The sequence below is a fragment of the Bactrocera tryoni genome, chromosome 4 (assembly GCF_016617805.1).
Source record: "Bactrocera tryoni isolate S06 chromosome 4, CSIRO_BtryS06_freeze2, whole genome shotgun sequence".
In the NCBI taxonomy this organism is placed as follows: domain Eukaryota; kingdom Metazoa; phylum Arthropoda; class Insecta; order Diptera; family Tephritidae; genus Bactrocera; species Bactrocera tryoni.
In genome coordinates, this window is record NC_052502.1 from 54,337,274 (window position 1) to 54,364,018 (window position 26,745).

Sequence of the window (26,745 nt, forward strand, 5' to 3'; positions counted from 1 at the left end):
TTTGCGCACTATGAAAAGGGTACACCATGTCGTATGAGCAACACAGAATGCTTAAATCACTTGTATGAATGCTCAGTACATTTGATGTATGACTTTAACAGCGTATAACTTTGAAAAGGATGTTTCTATGAAAAAATCAACTAAATTTTTTTTATAGCAAAAAATTTTTATGTAAAAATGTCAGTTTTTGAGAATTGTAGATTTACATTTTTAAAGCAAAATACCAAATCACGTTACAGGCATACGAAAAAATATAATTCAGGGTTGTTTCAAATTGAAAATAAAGAAATTTTTGTGTTAGATAATTTTAATTATTTTTTTTTTTTATAAAAACTGAAACTTCAGGTGATGTTTGCAAAAAGAAAACAAGATTAACTTCGGAAATGACGGACACCCTAATGTACATATATGCTATATATAGCTGTAATACATCAATATACATGAGTATGAGCATGTCTTTCTCCTCCTTGTTATATACCTATATTAAAAGAATATTTAAGTAACGAAGCGTATAATGTTTTCTGCTACCTTCGTTCGTGTATTTATCAAAGCATTTTATTACCCAAACCATTTGAAGGATTTGTTGAAAATTTAAAGCGGCAACTAAGCGAGCTATACTGAAAATACGCACACATACACCTACGAGTAGCAAAGAAGAAGGAAGGGCTGATAGGCAGGCACACGGAAAACGTTGACGAACCTTTTTGACAACTCACGTGTAAAAATCGGATGAAATAAAATTTCATCGAAATGCGGAAAAAAGTAAAATTGCCTGTCTGAAGGTTAATAAGAGAAAGCGAAAGTAAGACTGTATGCGAAGTAAGTTAACCTCAACATCTCGTTTGCTTATTTGGATATCCAGCAGCGCTTCTGTATTGATATACATATGTGTGTATACATACATATATACGTACTTCATATATGCAGGTGTATAATTTTATGTGATTTAAGTTAAGCTAACTACCGGCTAATATGAAAGCGTATAAAGCACATACATGTATGTATATATGTATGCGTATGTGCTCATAAGACTGCATACAAGCGGATGTCCGTAACGGATGTGAAGACTACAAGGTAATCAAACCGAAAAGCAAAGCAAGCACAATAAAAGAATATAAAAGAAAAAGACAAAAGATGCCTGTCTCGCACAGACACACTTGCACCGTGTTCATATTAATGCGCATTTAATACACACACGCCAGTCAGTCAACCTGTCAGCCAGTGTGTTAAGCATTTTAAAAGCCTTCAAAAAAGCAGGCATAACCGTAAAACAAAATAAAAGCGTAAGCGTGCTGTGGTAATTCTTTAGGATTTGGCCTTTAATGCACTTGCACTTAGCGAGCGCTGGCAAAGGATTGACGTAAACTGGCTAATTAGACCTTTTTGAAAATAGTTTTCAATACAGACACACACATAAGCACAACCATATATACATACACACATACATGTACACATACATATACTCATACATATACATTTAGTTATACAAGCAGCAAGTAGCTGCCCACACACACGTACGAATTTTGAGCGAATAAGCTCACTAGCCGAAATTAAACTTTTGAAGTTGTGTGCACACATATGGTAAATACCGTTATAGGTACGTGGGCATGTCAGCGCTCAGGCTGCTAATGTTTATTTAATATTAATTGAGCAACTATTTTAGTTTTTGGTAAAAGTTTGAAAATTGGAACGACCGTCATGCTCACATACGAAACTTTGACGCTTGGAAAGTTCGCTTAGCAAACGCTTACACATGGTTTATAATCTGTATAAGTAAGTACATGCATAAGTACTTAAGCGCAGTACAGATATTTAAAGGGATTACCACAACGTAATGTCAAAGTTTTTTAACTTCAAAGTATGACATTATAAAAATCAAAAACTGTTCGAGAGGTTAAGAGGTTTGCAGTGTACATATAACAAATATAAAATATCATAATGGAAAAAGAAAGAGGCTTTCACCATAGCAGTTCACATCAAGCTATTTTATCAACATTATTAAACCGATTTAACTAATTTTTGGCATACCGGCATACCACTACTAAAAAAAAGATTCTCTCCGAATTTCTTAATACATCTCACAGATTGACCGATATTTTCTATAAAAAGTTCTCTGTTGGAACTTTTATCCACATATTCGGAATTTGGGACATTTTTGGTTATAAAGTGGACTACTTTATGCTCACTATTTGGACAAAGGACGATACCTTTAGTGGTGCTTAGTTTGCAAACTGAAAATTGAAAGGATCCGATTGAACTTAAAATTGGGCTATAGGTAAGTATGGTTGAAGTCCGACTTTGTTTGTTTGCACACTGAAATATCGACATATCAAGATAACATTATACTTGTATACCAAATTTGTTCGATATCCGTTGAATAAGGCCTGAGATATGGCTCTTCACCAAAATATGGGAGGTGCCACGGCCATCGTCCATTTTGACTCTTTTTCATTTAATGGCGTGCTGTGGATGTGGTTCCATTCGGATTACACCCATCTACGAACTCGTTCTCACCTCTTTGCTAAGAAACACTACTAAGTACTAAATTTCAATGAGATATCTTAATTTTTACTCAAGTTATCGCTTGCATAGAAGGAGGGACGGACAGACTGACTTTTAGATCACTCGGATTTCAAATCGTCTCATCATTCTGATCATTTATATATATAACCATATATTAAACTCGATTATTTTTATTAACTACTAGGTTTACAAAAGTATTATACCCTGTAGTAACATGTTGAAAGAGTATAAAAATAGTTTTAGAGCCAATGTTGACAATGTTGACAGACAAGACATAGCGAAAGCACTTGCCAATGGAAGTGGCTATAATATAATGTCTTACATCCAGTCAATAATGAAAGCATGTCCAATTATAAAGAACATCATTTCAGTTCTCAAAGCTTTTTTAATTTTTAATAGCAAATTAAGTCATAATTGAAAAAAGAGTCCATATTCGGTTTCAGTAAAGCTCGACCTACTACTGAGGGGCAGCTATATCCAGTGGTACACTGACGGCTCGAAAACACTGGAAAGTATTGAAGCAGGCATTGCGGCACCGTATACCAATCTATCCATACCAATGAAATGTTTTCCGAGCATCTTTCAACCAGAAGCCTTTGCTATAAGTCAGTGTGCAGCAATCAATCACCATCACAACTATAGCAACCAGCGTATCGCTATACTCAGCAATAGTTAAGCGGCACTAAAAGCGATCGCCACTTCTAAGGTCAAATCGCTATTGGTGTAGGAATGTGTAGAAGAGCTGAACCGCCTATCAATTTGCAACCGTGTATACCTGATCTTGGTGCCGGACCATAAAGGGGTAACCTGCAATGAGCTGACCGACGAACTAGCCCGCTCTGCGGCAGCTTTCAGGATGATATGGCCAGAACCATACATTGTGGTGGGGCCCCACACCATAAAAGAGTTGGTCTGCATGGAAGAGAGAGTCAAGAGAGAACAACACTGGCAGCAGGCATCAGGAATGCGCCACGCCAAGCTACTACTGGGAGGTTACAACCTGGCTAGGTTTAGAGATATGATTAATCTTCTCCAAGACAAACTCCGCCTCCTTGCGCAAACTGCCGGTTGTGCGACATGGAACAGGAAACTCCCAAACACCGGATTCTAGGTTTTCCAGCAATTTGTAGATCTTACGAACCATCTACGTGGACAAGAATTACATCACCACAAATCATTATTCAGAGTGCTGAACGTTGGTGACCATATGTGATATAGGAGAGAACACTATAGACCATAGGTCGCAGAGCAAAACGTCAATTATTTGCTATATGTATATATATCTAACGAATAGTACCTAAGGTTAGTAACTACGAATACCGCCTAAATAAGACCTGCAAAAGTCGATAAGCTGAAAAAAAATTCTGAGAAAAAATTCCCTCCGATGCAATTATCATCTATCACTGTTGCTTCAAAAGATTAAAAAATCGTCTAGACAATTTTACTCAATGTATTAAAATATTACATCCAGAAAATAACGATAATAAATGAAAGAGCTTGCAGGGATGATATTATGACGTTTTTTAAATTTAAATATAATTTTTTTTAATAACTACATTTGCCACATAGAAAAAATATCTAAGAATTGCTATGAAAGTACTATTTTACAAGTAACTCGCAGTACCAGAACATATGAAATTAGATGATCAGGTCAGGTTGTTCTAAGAATTGGACTTGCCTTTATGAAATTAATATTGTACAGTTAAAATAAAAATAAATAAATATACATACATACTATATTATGTGACCCGTTTAACCTGTATGAAAAGTCCTATCAACAGCAAACTCTAAACCTATCGAGAAGTTTGCTTGGCAAGTTGCCGCCCTTTTTAGTGTAAATATATTAATATTATTCATACTTATAGGTATATCTCATAGGTCTTTATATTAACCACAAAGTATGCATCGCAAGACAAATACAAAAAAAAGAACTAAATAAATACCGTTAAATGACAAAGTAAGTCTCGCCCTTTACTCACTCCAGCACGCTGAATGGGTTATACTCCAGTTAAACATCAATATTTGTTGTACATATTTGCATATATTTATATGAGTGTAGGTATATATGTATTAACATTTGAAAAAGTATTTGTGCGTTGCTTGCAAGTTCAAGCATTTCTCTTGACATGTCGTAACACCCTGACTTAGTACCACTAAACACCCCATAACCATTTTTCTGCATGAAAATCAAATCCACATTTTTACGTACATATATCTAACCAGAATACGTTTGCACTAAGTATTTATCTAGATAAGTACCCTGGAGAAATAAAAGAGTTAGAACCTAGAATACAACTAGTAACATAAGGACCAAAGACACAACTAGATAGCAGGCATTATTTTCTTTAGGGAAGCTAATGATATTTTTCCTCTTTTGGTATCGATTGGCAGCTTTTAAGTAGGAATACTCTTAATAGTTCAAGACGTATTTACAACTGCCTAGGTTAATTTACATATATCACGTGTACCAACTTTATTTTGAATTTGCTTCAAGTCCTTCGAGTTTTTGCTATAAGAATACTAAATAAATTACCTAAAAGTAATCTCCTTTTGAACCATTTTTCCAGAAAATCATAAAGAACTAAAGTTTTTCTAACTTTAGCCCGGTAATTCGAGTTGTGGACTGATATTGGTCCTGATTAGTTTGATTCTTCTACGGGATATATGTATGTTACACTGCCCAAGAAAAAAGCAACCCCGGACTAATTGCGATTAGTCGTTGAATGGCGTTTGACTAATGAAACTACTGATGTTTTTCTTTAAGGTCATGTAAAAGGAAGTTCATTATTTTTTCAATAGATGGATTAAGTAATTTGTATCTCAAAAGGAATTGTTTTCCATAAGAACACAGCAGGCCACAAAAATCGATAGTGATTCGACAGAAGCTCCGGGAATTCGTTGGAGAGGTTCTTAAGCAATCATCTTACATTCCGGACCTGATGCCTACTGATTATCATCCGTTCCTGTCTACAAGGTCCGTTCCAAAAGAATTTGAATCTAGCGCCACTTGCTGACGCCATCTATATGTCGCTTGGTGCGTTAGAATCGACTATTTTTATCAATTATCCACTGAGATTTCATGAAATTTCTTCTATTGGAAGTGAAGTTATTGCGTTTTAAGTGTGAGTACGTTTGTGATATCGGTGCGAAAATGAGCTTCGAACAAAGAGCCAACATTAAATTTGTTTTAAAATTGGTAAAACTTTTACCGAAACGTTTCAATTGATGAAACAAGCTTATGGTGTACCGTAGCAGAGTACACGAGTAGTTTCAACGTTTTCAAAGTGGACCTGAGGACATAAATGACGATCAACATGTGGGCCAATCAAAATTCGCGATCACCGGAAATTCCATCGAAACTGTGCTTGAATTCATCAAAAATCGGCCGAAATCATCATTAAAATTCATGGAAATGGAATTGAACATCTCCAAAACATCGATTTATCGCATTTTTCCCGAACATTTGGGCTTACGAAAGATGTGTGCACGGTTTGTTCCGCACAAATTGACTGACGATCAAAAATTGCTCAGAATCCAACATTCAAAGGACGATTATTTGTACAAAAAATCACATTTTAACCATTATTCACCTGATATGGCACCGTGCGACTTCTTCCTTATCGGAAAAATGCATTTGCCCATGAAAGAAAAGCGTTATGCAGAAGTAGAGGTCATTCAAAAGGCTTGCACCGGCATACTGTCAGCTATGCCAGCCAACGAGCTAAAGCACTCGTTCTACATGCTTTTGGACCGTGCAAAAAGCTGTATTGAAGCCGAAGGAGACTATTTCGATTAAAATAAATTGATTTTGCCGAAAAAATCATTCGTTCTGTTTTTTTTTAAGTTCTGATTATTATTGGAACGCGCCTTGTATAGCGAATGAATTTGCCGGTGAAAAACTCACCTCAAGAGAAGCTTGTGAAAATCGACTTCTACCATTTGTTTGCCAATAGGGACGCGAGTTTATGTGAGAGTAGCATTATGAACAATACGGCGCATATTTGACTTAAATCGGATGATTCATACCATGCTAAATTAAACCTTAAATTTATTGCAAAATTTCGTTTTTCCAGACCACATATTTAATAAACTGTTTTCTTTTTTCAAGCACCTCTTATGAATAGAGTAATTCTTCTCTTTTTTACCAGAAAAATTACGAATTATTTTTTTAGGTCTTCTGAACTGACTACATTTACTATACTTCACTCTTCTTCCAACATTTACAACTAGTCAATCTACATTTATACCTTATTTATATTCATTTGGGACGAATTAACGCACAATTGTATTCTAAGGTACATATTGGAGACTAACTCATTCCCAATTATACCCTATAGGGAGAAAAAAGGATGTACTATCTTTAAAAATTACTTGCAAAAGCTTTAGTGGGGTGCGAGCAATGCGCTGCTGTGCCATGTGAGGCCTATACCATAGAAATGTTCACAAGTATTGTTAACGGAAATTCATTCCACATCACAAATTATGCAAATCATACGCTTTTTGACTTCGCACACACACACATACATACATATGTAAGTATTTGTATAAGAGTACATTAGCAGAACATTTGTTGGATATTGAATAAATTTACAAGTATAAAAACGCAAATACATATGTAATATAAATAGGTACTTATAGAGCTGTAGTGGTTCCATAGTAATTTTTATTTTCTTCAAAAAAAAGCAAATCAAAGCAATAAAACTGCCATTGGCATTTATATGTCGCATTTATATGTTCGACTGCTTTGTCCCAATGAAGCATTATGGCAAAGTTACACTGAAGGTCAATAAAAGCGATGGTAGAATGGCGAAAGTGCACTATTTTATTTCACATAGAAATTCATTTAACTTACTTGCGCACAAAGGACGATTCACCTTGTAAAGGTCAAAGCAGAGCGTATTGGTGGCACACGTGTCAATTCAAGCAAATCTGAAAAAAGGAGACATTGAAAAATATTTATGGAATTAAAGTTTTGCACAATAATACAATGAAACCCTTTTGGGCTAGCAGAGAACGTGTGTTCTTCACAAATTTTATATATTTCTGGCTAAATGGGTACTATTATTTCATTCAACCATTAATTAGTTTTAGTTATCAGCTGCAGATGCGCCCGAGGTGTTTGAAAGTGGATTTGGTTCTATAAGTATGGAATGAAGTATAAATCTCAGCCAAAACCCTTTCTTGCCAATACTTTTAGATAAGACATTTTTCCAATTTACGAAAAAAGTTGTAGCTTGCGATGTTTTATGTTAATTATAAGCAGGAGAGATAATTAGCAAAAGTTGCTAAGGAGAGTATTATAGTTTTGTTCACATAACGGTTGTTTGTAAGTCCTAAAACTAAAAGAGTCAGATATAGGGTTATATATACCAAAGTGATCAGGGTGACGAGTAGAGTCGAAATCCGGATGTCTGTCTGTCCGTCCGTCCGTCCGTGCAAGCTGTAACTTGAGTAAAAATTGAGATATCATGATGAAACTTGGTACACGTATTTCTTGGCTCCATAAAAAGGTTAAGTTCGAAGATTAGCAAAATCGGCCTACTGCTACGCCCACAAAATGGCGGGAACCGAAAACCTATAAAGTGTCATAACTAAGCCATAAATAAAGATATTAAAGTGAAATTTGGCACAAAGGATCGCATTAGGGAGGGGCATATTTGGACGTAATTTTTTTGGAAAAGTGGACGTGGCCCCGCCCCCTACTAAGTTTTTTGTACATATCTCGGAAACTACTATAGCTATGTCAACCAAACTCCATAGAGTCGCTTCCTTCAGGCATTTCCATATACAGTTCAAAAATGGAAGAAATCGGATAATAACCTCGCCCACCTCCCATACAAAGGTTATGTTGAAAATCACTAAAAGTGCGTTAACCGACTAACAAAAAACGTCAGAAACACTAAATTTTACGGAAGAAATGGCAGAAGAAAGCTGCACCCAGGCTTTTTTTAAAAATTTAAAATGGGCGTGGCGTCGGTCCATAAGACCAAAAACCATATCTCAGGAACTACTGCACCGGTTTCAATGAAATTCGGTATACAACCACGCCTTCTTTCAATATAACGCTATTTTGAATTCCATCTGATGCTTTCTCTGTATAATACGAGTATATACATTAGGAACCAATGATGAGAGCGGAATAAAACTTTACACAAGTACGGTATTTGATAAATATGTAAATGACGGATAATGAAATCTCGATTATCACTTTATCATGCGAGAGTATAAAATGTTCGGTGACACCCGAATTAAGCTTTTCCTTACTTGTTAACAATACAGTTTTTTTATTTCTAAAAGGCAGAGGGTAATTTAAAGTCCGTCTTCAGAGCTTTAAAATAAATTATTATTAAGATGAAATTCTTAATTAGAAAAGCAATAATTCCCCAGTTTTTGAGGTATCGATCTGCAGTATTGCGCATGTCCTCTTCTTTGCAAGAAGCCCATCATTGGTCGAAACATTGTAGTCTCATTTCAAAAATTGGAAAGTTACTGTTAAAGTAGCTAATTTCATATCAGAGGAACGACCGATAAGGTTTTTGGTAACTCAGGGGATTGTGCTAGGCAACAAAACAAAAGGGTAAGCTTATTACATGTACACTAAGGGAGAAAATATGTCAGCCGATAAAATTAAATAACATTTATTATCACAAGGAAATGATGTAACTTATCTTGATATTCACTTGTAGAGAAAGATTGCGTGGGGAAAATACATATCCAGCAAATAGCATGGAAATAAGAGAAGCAAATTTATTCAATTCTGTGGTGCGACATGTACAACTAACATTGATATAATGCAGAGGTTCCAGTCAAAAATCCTTATAGCTATAATGTGTTCACCTTGGTACATTTGTGATAAAAATATTCACACAGATCTTGGTGTTCCTATGATAAAGAAGGAGTAGAGGACATCAGAAAGAGCTATGAATTTAATTCCGGATTCATTAAAATCCATTATCCAATTTATCATTTAATAACTATCATTTCTACTCTATTTCGCCTTCATCGAGTTGTGTTCTCATTCCATGAAGGAGCTGCTGCGCAAGGTGGAAGGAGGGGGCAGAGAGAAGTATTGGCAACAATTCCAAGACATGCGCCATGCCAAGTTGCTAATGAACCTCTAATTAACCATATAACCTCAGCAGGTTAAATATGCTATCAACCTCCCTGGATCTCATGCTACTTGCCACATTTAACACTGCCACTCTAAGCTAAAGAAGCACTTATATAACATGATCCTTGCTTCTTGTGCAAATTGCAGGTTCTGCGACAGGGAGACTGAAACTCCACAACAACTGCTAATGTACTACATAGCAGTCTGCACACGCAAGATAAAGATACTTGGTTTCTAAGTAGGGATCATATCGCCTCACTACCATCTAGCGTCATATTGGATTTTATCAAGTGGGTCCTTGTGACTTATGAGAGGGTCAAAAGACTTTAAAGTGCGGTACAATCCTCATCTATTTATCTATGCTTCTATCTTTATATTTTTTGTAATAATATATTCCCAATGCCACAACCGTTCGAGAGTAAATCAACTCGAACAAGAAGTGCATAAGCATTTATTTTTAAAGGTTTTTTAAACGTAGTTTCTTGAATATTTTAGTGATACACATCAACTATTTTCCATGAGAGATATCACACATTCCTAACAAGAAAAGGCACCCCAGAACCACCAAAAACTTTTTGGGCCAAGATTCGCAGAAGATCTAGTGATCTCTTTGCTCTCAGTAAAACTACCCTCTCCCTAGTTGTGAGGCTTTTAACGGGTCATTGCCCCATTGTGGTCCATGCTGTAAGGTTAGGAATATTACTAGACGCCATGGGCAGAAGCTGTATGGAAGAAGATGAGGTTTAATTTAAGTTTCAGGACTCAAACTAGATAACTAGCTCTTGAAGAATGGGTTAGCAGCATGTACCTGTCAGCCGATATAATAATGGAAATAAAATTTAGTTGCATAAATCACAAGACTTTTCACATAAACTAATCAAATATCGATCTCAAAGAGAAAAACAAAAATAACTTTCCAAATCAACAAAACAACAAAACAAGAACACACAACAGCACAAATCGTATATTCAGACATGAATATATATTTTATCTACTTCCAAGCACTGCTGGCTCATACGAGTATGGGTATAAAAAGGGAAAATATTGCCAAAGTAAAAGTGTAATTTATATGCAAAACAGCCGAATTTGGCATAAGAAATTCAGAAAATGCCACCAAAGTAAGTGAAGGAACTTGCAGAAGGCTGAGGCAGACAGACATCGAACGCATGGTACTGACTAACTGACTGTCGTGCTAACAAAGTGTTGAAATGATGACTTGGAAAAATACCTTTGAATGTATATCTCAACGAGTTTAGAAAAATTTGGCTGCGCAACGAAGAAATCAAGCGAACCGTGCGCTGGTTGGAATCGTGCGTTGGCTCTTGGCTAATAATGTTGGCTGGCAAGGAGCATGCGGTAAATGTCTTCATGTGGAGTGTGTTGTAGAAGGATGCTAGAAAAATATTGCGAAGAGCATACAAATTTATAATTTATGCACTTGATTTGGAATTTTTAAAGTTCTATAAACACATATGTCAGTGTGTGTCTGTATGGAGGATGGAACTGAAATTGAATTTTGTTTTCCACGTGTGTTCTTTTCGCTTAAATTTTTAGTTAAAAATGGTGAAATTTTCTATGCATTTTGTTAGAGTGATGCACTTGAGTAGCATTTACAATTTCATTACTTTGAAAGAACTAAAAGCAAAGCAATGCACGCTTATAGCATTTAAAGCCACATTTCCAACTCGAAATTGTCATTGCTACATCTAAGCTTTAAGACGCTAAAAGCTCTTACTTTGGAATTTTACTCAAGCGCAAATTTATTAAAAATGAAAGGCATATAACGACAAACACTCACAACAGCAAAGACGAGTTGTTGACGCATATTAAATTTATTAAAACCTTAATTCATAAGTAAAGTGAAGTGGAGTGGAATACGAGGTAAAAAGTAAATCAAGAATATTATAAATGAAAACTCATAATACACCTGTGTCAGGTTGCAAAAGAATTTATGAAACGGCTCTTAATATATATATTTATTTCTATAGCAAAGTCAAATGTGCGTGCGTAGAAGCTTGACTTGTGTACATGTGTCATCACTAGGGCTATGTTGGTGTGTATATTTTGCTGTAACATTATACATTCAGAAAGGAATTTTTAATATTTGCTGATAGAATATTTCAAAAGCTTTTAGGAATGAAATTTCTCACTTACAGGGTGGTTCATAAAAAATATTTAGCAATTAAAAAAGGGAAAAAACGTTAACTTCGCTTGCCCCGAAGCTATAATACGCTTCACAAGCACAAACATTTCTACCAAAATATAAGAACTTGATACCGATCGTTCAGTTTGTATGGAAGATATATGTTATGATATCTCAAAAATTGAGAGACTGGTTTGCGTATATACGAACGGACGAACAGGACTCAACTCATCATGTTGATCATTTATTGTAAATATATATTTTATAGTCGGACGAAAGCATGCCTGACAATTGGAATTTAAGTGTTCTCTTCTCAATTCACAAACTGGGAAATCTTGGAAAATATCCGTGAAAAGAGGATCGGCACTCTCCATCTCTTCGTCAATTTCAAAGCTAATTTTGACAGCACAAAAATGAGCTGCCTTTATGCCGCTATGACTGAATTTGGTATCCCCGCAAACATAATGTGGGTGTTAAACGTTGATTAATACCAAAAGCTTCGTCAAGATCGGAAAGAACCTCTCCGAGCGTTCGATATCAAACGAGGTTTCAGACAAGGCAACTCCCTATTTTGCATGCGCCGTTAGATCTGCTTTTTATAGATTGGACAAAGAAGCGAAGCAAATGGATCTGGTAGTGAACGAGGGTAAGACGAAATATCTCCTGTCAGCAAACAAACAAACGTCGATTTCGCGACTAGGCCCCACATCACTGTTGTTCGAAGTTATGACTGACTTCGAAGACCTTTATAATTTCGTCTATCATCGAACCAGTATTAACACCAAACACAACGTTTCCTTCGAAGTCCAAAGCAGAATAACTCTTGCTAAAAGGTACTACTTCGGATGTTATACCGCAGTCGATGGCAGGATGAGCTGTATGAGATATACGGCGACATTGACATAGTTCAGCGAATTAAGAGACTGCGACTACCCTGGATAGGTCAGGTCGTCCGAATGGACGAAAACACTCCTGCTCTCAGAGTATTCGACACAGTACCCACCGGTGGAAGCAGAGGAAGAGGAAGACCTCCACTCCGTTGGAAAGAACAAGTGCGGAAGGACCTGGCTATGCTTGGAATCTCCAATTGGCGCCAAACAGCGAAAAAGAAAAACGATACAGTCTACGAGTATACCAAATTGGAATCGTAGTTTTGTTTCTGTCATACGTCAGTATTTTCATATTAACAGATACCGATTGACTTCTCGCAAGAAAGTTGAAACTGCCAGCATCTCAAAGGAAAAATGCTCCGAATTGGCGGAGAAAAGGTGCGTTTTGACCACAACAACGCACGGATTTATATCCCCACGGTCACTTTGGCCAAACTTATGATAAGAACTGCTATCCCTCATACAAAAGGCTGTTAGGAATTGAGGAAAAAATAAAAAGGAAAACAGTTTTTTGTGACTAATACCAGGCTCATTGACATATGCACTATGTACTATTATGAGCAAAAAATAGTAAGACTTTTTTCATAATTTTAAAATTAAATTTAGTTTTCAAAATTTGATTTTCGAGGAAATGTATCCCAAATGATCTTTCAAAATGGTTTTCACTGATTCCAACGAAGCCAGTAAGATTTCTGACTATTAATCGCCGAATCTCAACCACCAATTCAATTATCTTATTGACATGTTGATCATCAGCTGATGTTGATTGCCGTCTTGGACAAGGTTCATCTTCAACGTGTTTTCGACCTTCTTAGAATAATTTGTACCAAACCAAAATACTTGCTCACGACAAGCAACTATAACCGAAGGTCTTTTCCAATATTCTGAATGTTTCGACGCCAGAAATTTGATTCCGCACACAAAATTTAATGGAACTTTTTTGTTGAATAATTTCACTAATCGCCGAATGCCCTTTATATACTTCAAAAAGACAAACGTATACTAAATACGAATGACTATTTTGAGGTTAAATTTGGGACAGATATCACCGACAGTTATACCAACCCAGAAAAAAATATTTCAACAAATGGATTCTCGCGCGAAACTTAAACTAAATAGACTTATTATACTTTGCCCACAGATCTAGCATTCACTTCTCTATTGCATAGTTTGGTAATGATAATCAAGCCCACCTGCCACAGTGAGAGTGGAAGCTCATACTATTGTCGATGAAAGCATTTTATAAATATTTATTTAGATTTATTTTTACTCTTGTAATAACTGTAAACTGTTCATGTATACGAGTATAAAGGTCACTTGCTGCCGAACATTGCCTTTATTACATTCTTTTCAAACTGAATTATTAATTATAAGCGATAGGACGCCTGAACAAACACCTGCGACAGACAATTCATTGACCATACTCACATGGTGTCACAAACGAATTTTAATGTTTTTATTAATTGACGCTTCTTTATTGTCAGTGTTCATATAATGTCAATATTTAAATTAAAATTTTAATAATTAATATCATTAATAATTTACTCGTAGTAACAATGCTGTTTACCCTTTTATAGTTTCGCTCGCAACATAACGGCATTAATGCGCCAATATTTTGTTATTTTGCATATATGAAATATTAAATATATAAGTAGGTAATTATTGGCAAATATTACAAAATTATAACGACGCCCACGCGACCGCATACATATGAGCGCTCAAAGTATACACATATAATTCAGATAAAAGGAGAAAAATTCAACGAGCCGGTTGTTAAACGGTATTTCATGCAACCCTGGGAGCATAATTTAATCGTACATGTGTTGACAAAAATGAAATTTGTGAATTTATAGCGAAAAGCTAAAGTGCTTTTACATTTGCACATGTTCGTATACATACATACTTAATGTAATACATAGAGAAACATATGTAGTCTTGAAAGCATGTACTTAGAATGGCACAACAGAGATGAAATTATATTTTCTTAGGATGTTTTTCAAACGAAATTAAAGTACAAATAAAGAAAAAGCAGCCACAACATCGAAAATACAGTGACTCGCCTCATTTCGTTTAAAGGGTGCTTCACAACGGCTTTAACAGTCATTTTGATATAATTTGTGGTATGTGAATGTCACTCCCATAGTTTTGTTAGATCTAATGTGAATTTGTGTAATGTTTTAATAAAAAACCCTGAAACGAATGCGTCAAACAAAAAACGAGGTAGATGTCTCTATCTGTTCCCCACTCTGTTCCCTTTCTACAAGAAACGCTGTAGTGACCGTCATAATTTGAATGTTTATTACAGTGTATAGTATCCAATAAAGCAACAAAAAATAATAGATTTTTCGAAAATTTATATTAAATTAGTATACTTAGGTATATTTGCAGTTTAATGGTGGTTTCCTTTCCACTGTATGTAACCAGTAACATAAAATAATTTTTAACGTATACAGACGTCTTTCTAGGCGCGTATGAAAATTGTCATTAAATTACTTCAATTGACTTCAATGTAGTTTTAGAGATTGAGTTTAGTAGGTTACGCCAGCCTGAACATCGAAATTCCAACCCCGACTACATATTATATCAACATTGAATAATAGAGATTACAAAAATGTTCATAAGAACATTTTATTTGTCTTTCTAACTAGCTGATTTTATGTACATTTAGCTCGATTCGTTTCTGAAGTACCCCATATAAGATTTGTATAAAATCTGCTTTACAATCATGTCATATTCATATGTGTACAATAGGGTGTCCATTACTTTGCAAGTTGATTTTTTTCTCTCTAAAAAAATTATGTTATTCTCATGTATTAAGTTGGAATTTTTTGATATTTCGCCATAAGCAAGTAAAGCTACATCTTTGAAAAAGTGATATTTTAATACACAATTTTTTGCTCTAAGAAAAAAAGAGTTATACATGAAAAGTACTGAGCATTTATAAAAGTGATTTATCTGATACATTCTGTGTTACTCATACGACATGGTGTAATGCATGAATGCTCACTACATTAGATGCATAACTTGAACTGCGTATAACTTTTGAAGCAATATATTTGTGAAAAAATTATTGAGACCATTTTTTGTCGATCGCAAAATTTTGTATTAGAATATGACAGTTAGAATTTAAAAAAAATTGATTTTTTTTTATTTTATTTCCTAAAGTACATATATTTAAAGATTCCAAGAGCAAATTTCATATCGTTCCGGTGAATATTTTCGAAGTTACACACAAATCTGAAAAGGCGTTTCAAAGTGCTTGGAAGTACAAGGCCAAACTTTAAAAGTGTTTTTCTCCAAATCGGTGATCAACATTACTCGAAAACGACTAAACCGATTAGTCTTAACACGAGCTTCTTAAATATAATTTTAAGTATTAAACGAAGATTTTTTCTCAGCAATAAATATTTTTTTATAAATAATTTAAAGGCGAATTTTTGGTTCAAAATCGAATTTTATTTTGAGAAGCCGCAATTTTGTCAAAAAAAAATTATTTTGCTACTCCTTCGATTCATTAGTAGATTTAACAATACTTTAAAGAAATCTGTTTAGTTTTTTTTTAATTTCAGAGAAGCCGGTTCAGAGATATAGAGGTCACAACAAAACGTCCATTTTGAGAGGAGCTCCCGGAGATCAGCTGTCGTTCCTTTCGAAATTAATATTTTTACTAATGTTAAGTCTTAAAATACAATTAAATAATTCCATAATATGCATTCAAATTTTAGGTTCAATAAATTTAAAAGTTTACTAAGAAGAATCCTTTAAGTTGTAGGTTTATTTGCTTGGGATATATAGAATGCATTGCAATATCAAAAAAATCGCATGTAAAATTTATGGCAAAAAAAGATTGAAAAAATGATAGTAGAAAACAAAGTATTTATTTTTGCTGCATCCAATTTTTAAGGAAAAACTGAAATTTCAAGGGACTTTGACAAAAAAGAAATTAACATGGGAAATGACGGACACCCTAAGGCACATATACGAGTACATATGTATATATGCTACAGATGTATGTATATTTTAAGATACATTTATTTTATTGCACCAGATTTGGTTTCACGGCTTAACTGTACAATTTTATATCTTTGCCAGTCGTGCTCACAATACAAAAAATTCTTTGTCTGGAGCAATATGTTCGCTCAAAGAAATAAAAAAAATGTATATATACGAGTATAACCACAGACACAGTCAAGCATCAGCTTATTTTGCAAAAAGTACGATTTTAAAGTATGTTAAATAATCGGAGCTGATATAGATGAGCAATTTAGCTCATGACGTCAGAATTACTCAATATAAACCGATTGTTCTTCTTTTATACCAAATTAGTTTATCGCATATGTAAAGCTTTCTAGCTGTATTCTGGTCTAATAAAACAAATATCCACATTAAGGAGTTACATGGGTTTCCTCGGTTAAAAAACAGCCCCTTTTCAAAAATTTTTTCTTATAAAAAAAATTAAATACGTCATTAGAATTTTTTATTGTTACAAACATACACTATTAACAAAAAAATTCTGAAATTTTTGGAAAAAATATTTGAAACTCGGCCATTGTGGCATTTCCGATACGCCTGCGCTGGCAGAGTAATTCCTTACAGGATTATCTATAGTGAAAAAACACGTGTTTTAGTTATAACTTTAACTTAGAACTTGGACGAAGGGAAAAAATGAAAATTGGATTTCTGACATTCATTTTTACAAAAAAAAAAATAAAAATGTTGCGACATATTTTTTTTTTCAAATAGTTGTAATCGAAAAAAAAAACTTCGTTCAACACTTTAAGAATTGTATAATATCTCAAAGACCTGTGTAATATTTCATGAAAATCGGTTGAGTAGTTCACGAGAAATCATACCAATCGACTTCTAAAACACAGTTCTGAGAAAAACGCGTTTAAAGACGGCGCACTTAGCCTAGCTAGCCTCGAGCGAACAAGTTCTCAAGGCTGTATCTCCGAAACAATTACTCGAATCAGCTTGAAAATTTAGAACAATATTCTAGAAGTATTGTAGAATTTAATACAATAATAAACAAATTAAATTTTTCGAAACCCATGTAACCCTTAAAGACAACTGGACTAACGAAAGACAGTGTAACCCACATTTTCCGAATATACTTAAGATGAGCAAGCCGGTTTCGTTCATCGTCGTTACCAGTTCCCATTATGCTAAACAATCTCAATCGATTGGATAAGAGATATCATAATGACTGAATGACTGAATGACTTAACACTACATTCTTAACAAATTTTTTGAGATATTTCGGATAGTTATCAAAGAGCCTTAGAAACTAATGAAAGAAGTAGATAAAAGGTTCTTAAGGCAGATGGAAGTCCATATCATAATACCGAGAGACGAAAACGGTATATACCGATTTCTAATTCTAAGTAGCATTTCATTACTAAGGTTTTCAATTTTATTAAAAATATATGTGCTAAGTTAGTATGAGGAGTCAAGTTTAACACTCTGATACTGTACTAATAAGTCTAATGGGAATTTTGCGTGCCAAAGCTTGTGAGTCTAGTCTAACCTGTAACCAAATTTTGAAATTGCGATGCTATAATGAACTAGTTCACATTCATATATGGAGGGAGAACCGCCCACTTGGTATTCTTCAGATTTTGAACAAATTTTGAGAACTGAGACGGATTTATGACGGAAAAAAAAACTGTCATGCAGCTAAGCAAATACTTTAAAAGCTTTTCATTGTAACACTTGCACTCAAAAAGCAGCACATTTGATATGAGAGATTGACGTTTGAGTGTTGTGAAAATAAGTCAGCATATTGGTGTGCGGTGGCACGAAATATGAAACTAACTAGGAAAGAAAGTGCAATAAATACCTTTTGTCATGCCATAATTGCACAAACAATAAACCTCAATGCCAATGTTATACCATAAAAGCACGTATATGTAACTGTAACATATGTGTTATCTTATATACATATGTGTGTGCGTGTGAATGTGTCGAAATTCGATTTCTTATCCAAACATTTGAAATGTTGCAATATGCCAGCAAGCTGCTGTGCTTCCTTTAGTGCTTGCATGCAACACTCGTGCATACCACACACCTACATACTCCCTAACGGTAGCAGCACGTTGATGCTTTCCCAGCTGTGTGCATGCATTTTGCGTTTTTCGAAAATTTCCGCACGAACAGCAAACAACAAAACCAATAAATTATAGTTGCCATTGGCACATGATCACTGCTGACAGGCGCAACAAAAACAACAACAACTAAGTATAGTAAATAAGTACTGTTCATTAATCTACTACTAAACGCACTGCTTTGCTTTGCTGCTGCAAGAGCCTCAGCTGCAACTTTTCTGCCACCAACTCACTTTTGCGAAACGCAAGGGTTTCTAACGGTTCTGTTCACATGCTAACGTTACATGTGTGCAAAGATTACAACGTTTACCTCACCTGTTCGCTAACAACAATTATATTTTGTTGCTGAAATTTGAACACACTCTTGACATTAGCAACGAACGGTATTGCCACACTTCAACGCCAACATTACAATAGCAACGAAGGCAACGACAGCGCAAACCCATTTTCACTCAAGAATTTTTTTCGCATTGACATATTTTTAGCTTTCCTCCTCACGTTTGGCATACAGACGCAATTTTCTATGTTGTACTATTATGCAATTGTTGTTGTTTTTGTTGTTGAGTGTTGCTTTCGTTTCGTACGCATTGTTAGGCCCTTTGCGGAACAAGTCACATTAATTTCCGTAAATTTGTCAAGGCGCCTTCATGCAATGACGCTTGCACAGGTGCCCTGCTAGGAAATGAACTAAATACATATGCACAAATATAATAAATATCAAAAATGGCTAGACTTCTTTAAACAGTTGAATATTATTGATAATTATAATGCTCAAAAATCGAGCGACACCCAAAAAGCGACACTATTAAATACCTTGGAGAATATTTCGATTTCAGATCAACCTAGAAAACACTTATAAAAATTAGCAGTCTAAGGCGAAACCAGAAAAACTAACTGGGTTTTGGGGATTAAGTTTCAGCTCAATTCTGAGAATAAGTGTTTTTTATAGATCAATTTTGAATTCTGAGCTGGTATATGCCTCGTACTCTAAGGCAAGTCTAGCAATTTCAACACTAAGATTATATGTTTTCAGTTTTAATAGGAGTGGTAGTGTGAGCTGGTGAAATATTGCCCCTGCTCTACCTAAAAGCTTCTTAAATATTAAATAAGTTATAATATATCCAAACGTACCACTGTTCAAAATTTATATTTATTTATTTATATCCCGAGAATCCTATCGAATAAGCCTTTTCATACTTATTGGTTGTTGTTGTAGCGGGAAAAAACAATCCTGCAGTAATTTCGAGGATTTCGATCGGATAAAAATGCGGGTATGTTCCGGTTACTTAGAAACGACTGCCGTGTGAACGGTTCTTCTTGATTATCTCAATACCTGCCTAAGCAGTTTTATTATTTGCTAAACTTTTCTTTATTAACTCCTAATATTTTCAACGCAATGGACTTTTACTTCATTGAAAACCGCAAACTGGAGGTATTTTGTTCGGCATTAAATTGCTCTTTCTACAGTATGCATATATATGTAGATCTTACGTAATATATAATATATGAAACTACTCAATGGCCGCCGCAACATGAAACAAAAGTTAAGGGGCTAGGTCTACACATCTAAAGAAATTTAGTAAAATTAACAATTTATTCTGGCAGTAAGAAAACGAGAATTATCTCATCTTTATTACGAGTACACATGTCCACCTATGCATATGCTATAATGATCCGATCTGAACAATTTGCTCAGAGATTATACCATACCAAATTTCGTACAGATAAAAGAGTTTTTTTTACAAGAACTTGATTTTGATGGTTCAGTTTGTATGAAAGATATATGCTCGATCGATATCGCAAAAACTGTCTCTTGCCAACAGCTGCTACTTCGGACTGAGTAGGCAATTGAAAAGTAAAATCCTCTCTCGACGAACAAAGACCTGCTATATGGTTACGAGTCTTCGAGAGAAAAATTCTGCGAAAGATGTATGGTCCTTTGCGCATTGGTAACGTCGAAAATTGCATTCGATAGATCGATGAACTGTATGATACATACGACGACATTGATATAGTTCAGCAAGTTAAAAGACAGCGGTTACGCTTCCTAGGTCATCTCGTCCGAATGGATAAAAACACTTCAACTCTGAGAGTATACGACGCAATACCCGCCGGTGGAAGCAGAGGAAGAGGAAGACCGCCACATAGTTGGAAAGACCAGTTGAGGGGGGACCTCGCTACACTTGGAATCTTCAATTGGCAACAAAAAGCGAAAAAGAAGACTGGCACGCTGTTGTAAGCTATGGCTATAGCTATAATCGCATAAGCGGTGTCTACGCCAATAAAGAAGAAAGATTTCAAAAACTGAGAAACCTTCTGCCACGAAATAGCAAATTTAATATATCTTGTTCAGAGTATTAAAAGTTTAGTGACATTTTAATATCTTTACTGGACCAGTCTTCGAGATCACCTGTTTTCTATATAACGTCAGCTTATTTAATTTGAATTAAATTAACTGACTTCTGGGCGATTAACATTCACGTTGATATCTCCAAAACTAAATTCAACTCTTTCGTAAGAGGGTGACCCTTTGATTACGCTCAAGCTTTAAAATTATTTCTGAGTGAAATTTCTGAATTTTCGAAATACCTACCAACATGTAAGATCTTCCGCAATCTGTGATAGGTCCTAACCATATTTAATTCAGTGAACTTAAGCAACTTTCGCGTAGTACCACATATGATGATGTCTTTAATAGCAAACTTCAGTTACTTTAGTTTTTTGTTGTCTTTTTAACAAACTTTTATTGACCAATAGTTCATGTGCAAACACTAAACAAATGATCGGTGTCTACCTGGTAAGCTTTTGCCAACACAATTAACGAGTAAATTGTACCCGTAACATGTACTGAATACAATTGAGCTATATTCATGTCTTAAAGTACAAGGAATTAATTTTAAAAGACCTTCCACAATATATATAAGCATCATTTTGAAATTCTTTGCATTAATTTGATACGAAAAATTGGTTCCAATGTATCACCGCTTAAAAGTTTACAAACGAATGCCTCTAATTCAAAATTGTATGCATCACTTTTTAGTTGCTAATAAAATGTACAACAATGCCATGAGCCCCAAATGCCAACACCACTCCATTCTCAAATGCTCTTTGCCACTTGTGCTGCTGCGCTCTAACGTTACCAGATTGGAATAATGCAAAGCGGTGAATACTGCGCTCTCATTCAGTTGAGATGAACAAGTGCCCAAGAGCAAATCAATGGCGGCGGATGGGTGATTGAGACATTGCATGACGCCCTTGGTCAAGACTATATCTGCAACCACATCCGATGCATTAAAACATTTATAGTTTCGTACATCAATCACTTGTAAATACTGACAATCGAATATAGCGCTTTTTTGAAATGTGAAAAAGTAGCGATTTGTGTCCTCATATGGAAATTGGAAAACAGCATACGGTTCATTCACATCCACGAGCATATCTTCGTAATTTTGCGCCAAAACTTCCGGATAACCAATGTCACAAATTCGTTTCAGTTTTAGATATTTCAGTGATATACAATCCTCAGATAATTCCATTTTATTCTCCTCACTACCATCGAAATACTCTACATCACCATAATCATACTCGTCGCCATCATAATCTTCGCCTTCGCCATCACCTTCATAATAATTTTCATCATCACCGTAACCACCCTCTTCATTCTGTCCGTTTAAGAATTTTGTCAAAGAATTTATTGTTAGCAATATTATCAGAAGTTTACAAAAATATTTCATTTCCAAAATATTTAAAGTTTCCAAACAAAATATTTATGTACATATTTGTGTTTTGAACGTAAATATGTTTGACTATAATTGCCAGGTTAGCATAAACTTTTCGGAATGAAATCTTAACAAAAAATAAATAAAAGAAGGAAGTTAAACATGTCAACTAATCAAGAGCTGAGTTTAGTTCCGTTTGTCGATCTATTGTTCCTTGCAGCTTGATTAGTCAAGTTTCCCTAATTTTACTATATGCAAAAGACATTTGTGCAGCTTATGCTAACTTGTGACTTATTCGGAAATTTCCTCGGATTTACGGATACAGCCCACTATTTTAATACTACCAGACCAAAAGCCTCTGATTTGGTATCAGGGGCATTTGAAACCCCTATACTTCATCTAGAAAATGCTGTATTTTTTAAATAAAATATTTGACTGTATACATTACAAAATAGTAGCCTAACCCCTTAAACGGTTTTTCTTAAGTTATCTCCGATTCCAATCTGCCGATTTAATTGAACGTTGCAATGAATATTCTTTAAGTATCTCTCTATTGTATGAATGAACATAAACTGATTACTAATGTTTTTAAATATTTCGAGAAAGTTAAAAAATTCTTTGGAAAAATCGATCTTTCAAAATATAAATAGTAGCCACTTTATGATTTTTTTTGTATGCTCTTGAAATTTAAATAAAAATGATTATACGTGAAAAGAAAGTAAACAAATCATCTAAATTTGCATCAATTACCAAATACCGTTCTAAATTCGGCCTTCTAGACTAGAATGCACCCTTAATAGCATATGCTATCATATTTTATTTGCATAATAATTGGCACTAATTATTACTACTCACTATGTTGACTTCCAAACTGTCGAAACAAATGAACAATTTTGAAGCATAAGTACTTGCAAGCGCAATCATAATAACAACGGTCTGAGTGCCACCACAAATTGTCTTTAACTCTAAAAATGTTGTGAGTTATAGAATGTGGAATGTATAAAAAGGTCTACAACAGGATTTTCAATTTGCAAACACCGAAAAAAGCTCATCAAAGCAAATCAAGGAGGAACAGCAGCTTTGCGTGCGCAACTTACAAACTTATGGATACACACCTGAAAGGAGTCTCATATCAAAATTGTTGAGGAAACACTTTCCGTAGATTAGAAATCACTGCACATCCGCTGCTGTCGTTTGCTTATTCTTTATTTTTCCAATAACACAAGGAACTTAACTTTTTGCAAACGCACAGCGAGCACTCACTACCCTTACAGATCTTCCTAAAGAAACTATAATTCCTCATTTTTCTAACAAACCTAAAAGAAAACATGCTCTCATAGTTATTTCACTTAACCGATCACTTAACTTTCGCATTTGAAACAAAAAACTTTTATATTTTTCAATATTTACCACAATAACCAAATTTCATCCGACGCGCACGAAACTTCATACGGAATTGACTAAATGGCGGCGGATCATGGCGAAGCACAGTGTTGTACTTTTTATGTCAAACTGGAAATTTTTCTATTCACAATGAGGAGTGCGTTAATTTTCAGCATTCAGTGAGAGATTAAATTTAAAAAGTAGATGGCGCCAGAGTCTAATTATTATCAAAATATAATAAACGATCGTTGCGATTATATTTATTTATATTTTGAAATTAAATTATATATATACATACATATAAATATAATTTATATTTTGGATCAAATTATCACTTTTCGTAATATGTAGGTACATATGTATATGCTAATGCACCGAAAGCCAGCCAATCTTAAAAAATTCTCCGCTAGGTGGCACCGAAGCATAATAATTATCACAAGATATGGAAAATTCGACTAGGGACGTATTACTAAACAGCCACGGCTACCGAAACTTAAATACGTTGGAAGAATTACCACGGAAATCAACATGATTCATGAATTGGCGCTTAAAAACATTAACCGAAATTTCTGGTAGTACTTTTGGATAATCAAACGGTTACTTAGCCGATAGCTTCTCGGTAAGAATTGTCAACTGGTCCCTAAGAAATTCATTGAAACTTTAACTACAACAACAACTCACTACCTAAATATGAGCGTGCTAAACTCCCATTTGAATAGAGTGAATAGAATGCGTCAAACAATTTGACAGTAAATGCAGCTCTGCGCATTGGAAACTTTCCGGCGTCACCTTTCAGTTGCAAACAGTTCCGAAACTATTTCCCCGTCGCCCGTATTAAAATCCGTGAAAATCCTAAATGTGTTAGTAAAAATTGTAGTTCTGGTGCAGATTTAAGTGTTAATTTTAGTGTTAATTTGTAATTAAGTGAAGTTAAAATAGTTGCGGCATTTTTCATTCGGGTTTTCAGAAATCAAATAAAGTGCGTTCGTGTCGTCACGGTAAACAGTATGCGCGAGAGGTTAACTGGCGTTTCTTAAATAGGAAAGAAATAAGACGTTGTAAACCTTTACATAGAGCAATTTACTCATAACTCCTGTTGTTGTTGTTATTGGTAGTTAAATTAGTGGATTTCACGTGAAGCTTCAGAAAATTCTTGCTAACAATTTGATTAAAGCTTCCACATCCTACAGGAATAAGGAGTGCGGAAAAAAATATCCGCATACTTTTAGGCTGCTATTGTGGATTCCATTCTTGCCTGCTACAATATCGTTATCTTCACTATTCCCGGTTAAATATGTGTGAACAGTGGAATTCCACAAATAAAAGTTTGAGAGCTAGGGTGATTTAATTGGGTTTAAGGGGCTATACCAGTGTGACGCATGAAAGATTAGGCGATATTCGTGAATTTTTTTAAAAGAAAGTACTAGTTCGAATGTTTCGACGTTCTATGGACGTAATAAAGTATATTTTGAGCTATATTAATTTTTTTTTTACAAAAATATCGAAAAATAACGGAGTTATGTGCTGTCTGCGGAAGTGCCGAAAAAAAGTGCCTCAACTGCTGCCATGATTCCGATCGAATGAGCAGCTGAAACCAAAAAATTCATGTCTATTAAACTTAAATATATTTTCTATACAATGAACAGCGTCTTTGAAAAATATCAAAAATTAAGAAAATGTCGTAATTTTGAAAAAAAAAAATCGTTTTTTACGAAAAAAATGGTCGTTTTTTTAATGCCAAATTGACAATTTTCAACCAATCAAAAAGATCGTAGTCCATTGTATAGCAAATGTATTCTACTATACCCAGTGTTAATTTGAAGTGGTTCGGTCAATTTCACGTTGAGTTATGATGTCAGCAAATTTGAAAAATGTCGTTTCGAGAAAAACGCGTTTAAAGTTTTCACTTATACATATATGTATGTTTGCACCTCTGAGCGGTCGCTGCTTAGAGCGCTGCCATTCAAAAACTATTCAAGATACGACCTTGCCGATTTCACAGGATATTTTTAAATATATAAACTATAGAAAAAGCAAAAAAAAATTTTTTTTGAAAGTGTCACACTTAAATTGATATTGGCGATAAGATGTAAAGTACGTATTTAGAGGCTTGAAAAAATGGCAAATTTAAATAAAATTTATATAAATAATTAAAATTATTTTTTGACAGTGATTCATATTACTTAAGAAGAAAAAATTAAGTACGATTTCGACTTGACTATATAGAAATTTGAAGGAGCAAATTATACCCCATGAAAAGAAATAAGTTTCAACGATTTTAAAATTGTGACTAACCTGCTATGCAGATGTTTTTATCATTTTACAAAGCCACAAGTAAGGAAGTGCTAAGTTCCGGTGCAACCGAACTATTTATATTCAAGCAACTTGCAGGAATCAATCCTTAAGCTGTAAAACATCAACCAGAAGATCGGAATCAAAACAATTTTTCATAAACTATACCATATAAAACTCATACACTGTCCGACATATTCGGCATAAGATTTGTTAGACAAACGAAAGTCATTATACGTAGTACACATGTAAGAGTTGGGGTAATATCGACCCGATTTTATCTATTTTTGCTGTGGTCTTATTCTGTGTTATACACACTAAAAAATATTCCATGAGACTCATTAAGGTACCACACATAAATTACCAATCATGTGGATCAAAGTCAGCCGGATGTTCGAAAAATCTATTATGAGTTATATAGCGATCAGCTCAAGTTTTCGCCCTGTTACAACAATTTTAGATATTCTGTGAAGAGTAAAACATGCTCTATATAACAGCACAAAGTCACCCGGAAGTTCGAAAACCTTTATTTTTATCTCTATTATACTCTGTAGCAACAGAGACTTATTGTACCATTAGA

The 26,745-nt window shown here is 34.6% G+C and overlaps 2 protein-coding genes across 7 annotated transcripts in view; both read right to left on the reverse strand.

Annotated features, from left to right (window-relative positions):
- The window catches only part of LOC120775659, a 137,403-nt gene that overhangs the window by 85,550 nt on the left and 25,108 nt on the right, over positions 1–26,745 (reverse strand). For 5 of the 6 annotated variants that reach the window (XM_040105921.1, XM_040105924.1, XM_040105920.1 and 2 more), the window contains one exon: positions 7,376–7,452. The exons of the other annotated variant lie outside the window; for it this stretch is intronic. The gene's annotated coding sequence lies outside the window, so the exon portion shown is untranslated. The remainder of the gene's footprint in view (positions 1–7,375; positions 7,453–26,745) is intronic. 6 annotated transcript variants of the gene reach the window in all.
- Positions 21,801–22,549, reverse strand: LOC120774606. The gene has a single exon (XM_040104334.1). It carries the CDS (start codon positions 22,503–22,505, stop codon positions 21,801–21,803), a length of 705 nt encoding a protein of 234 aa, XP_039960268.1. The 5' UTR covers positions 22,506–22,549.

Excerpts from the sequence above, each read along its gene's own strand:
- LOC120774606 (XM_040104334.1), bottom strand. The coding sequence starts at position 22,505 with ATGAAATATTTTTGTAAACTTCTGATAATATTGCTAACAATAAATTCT.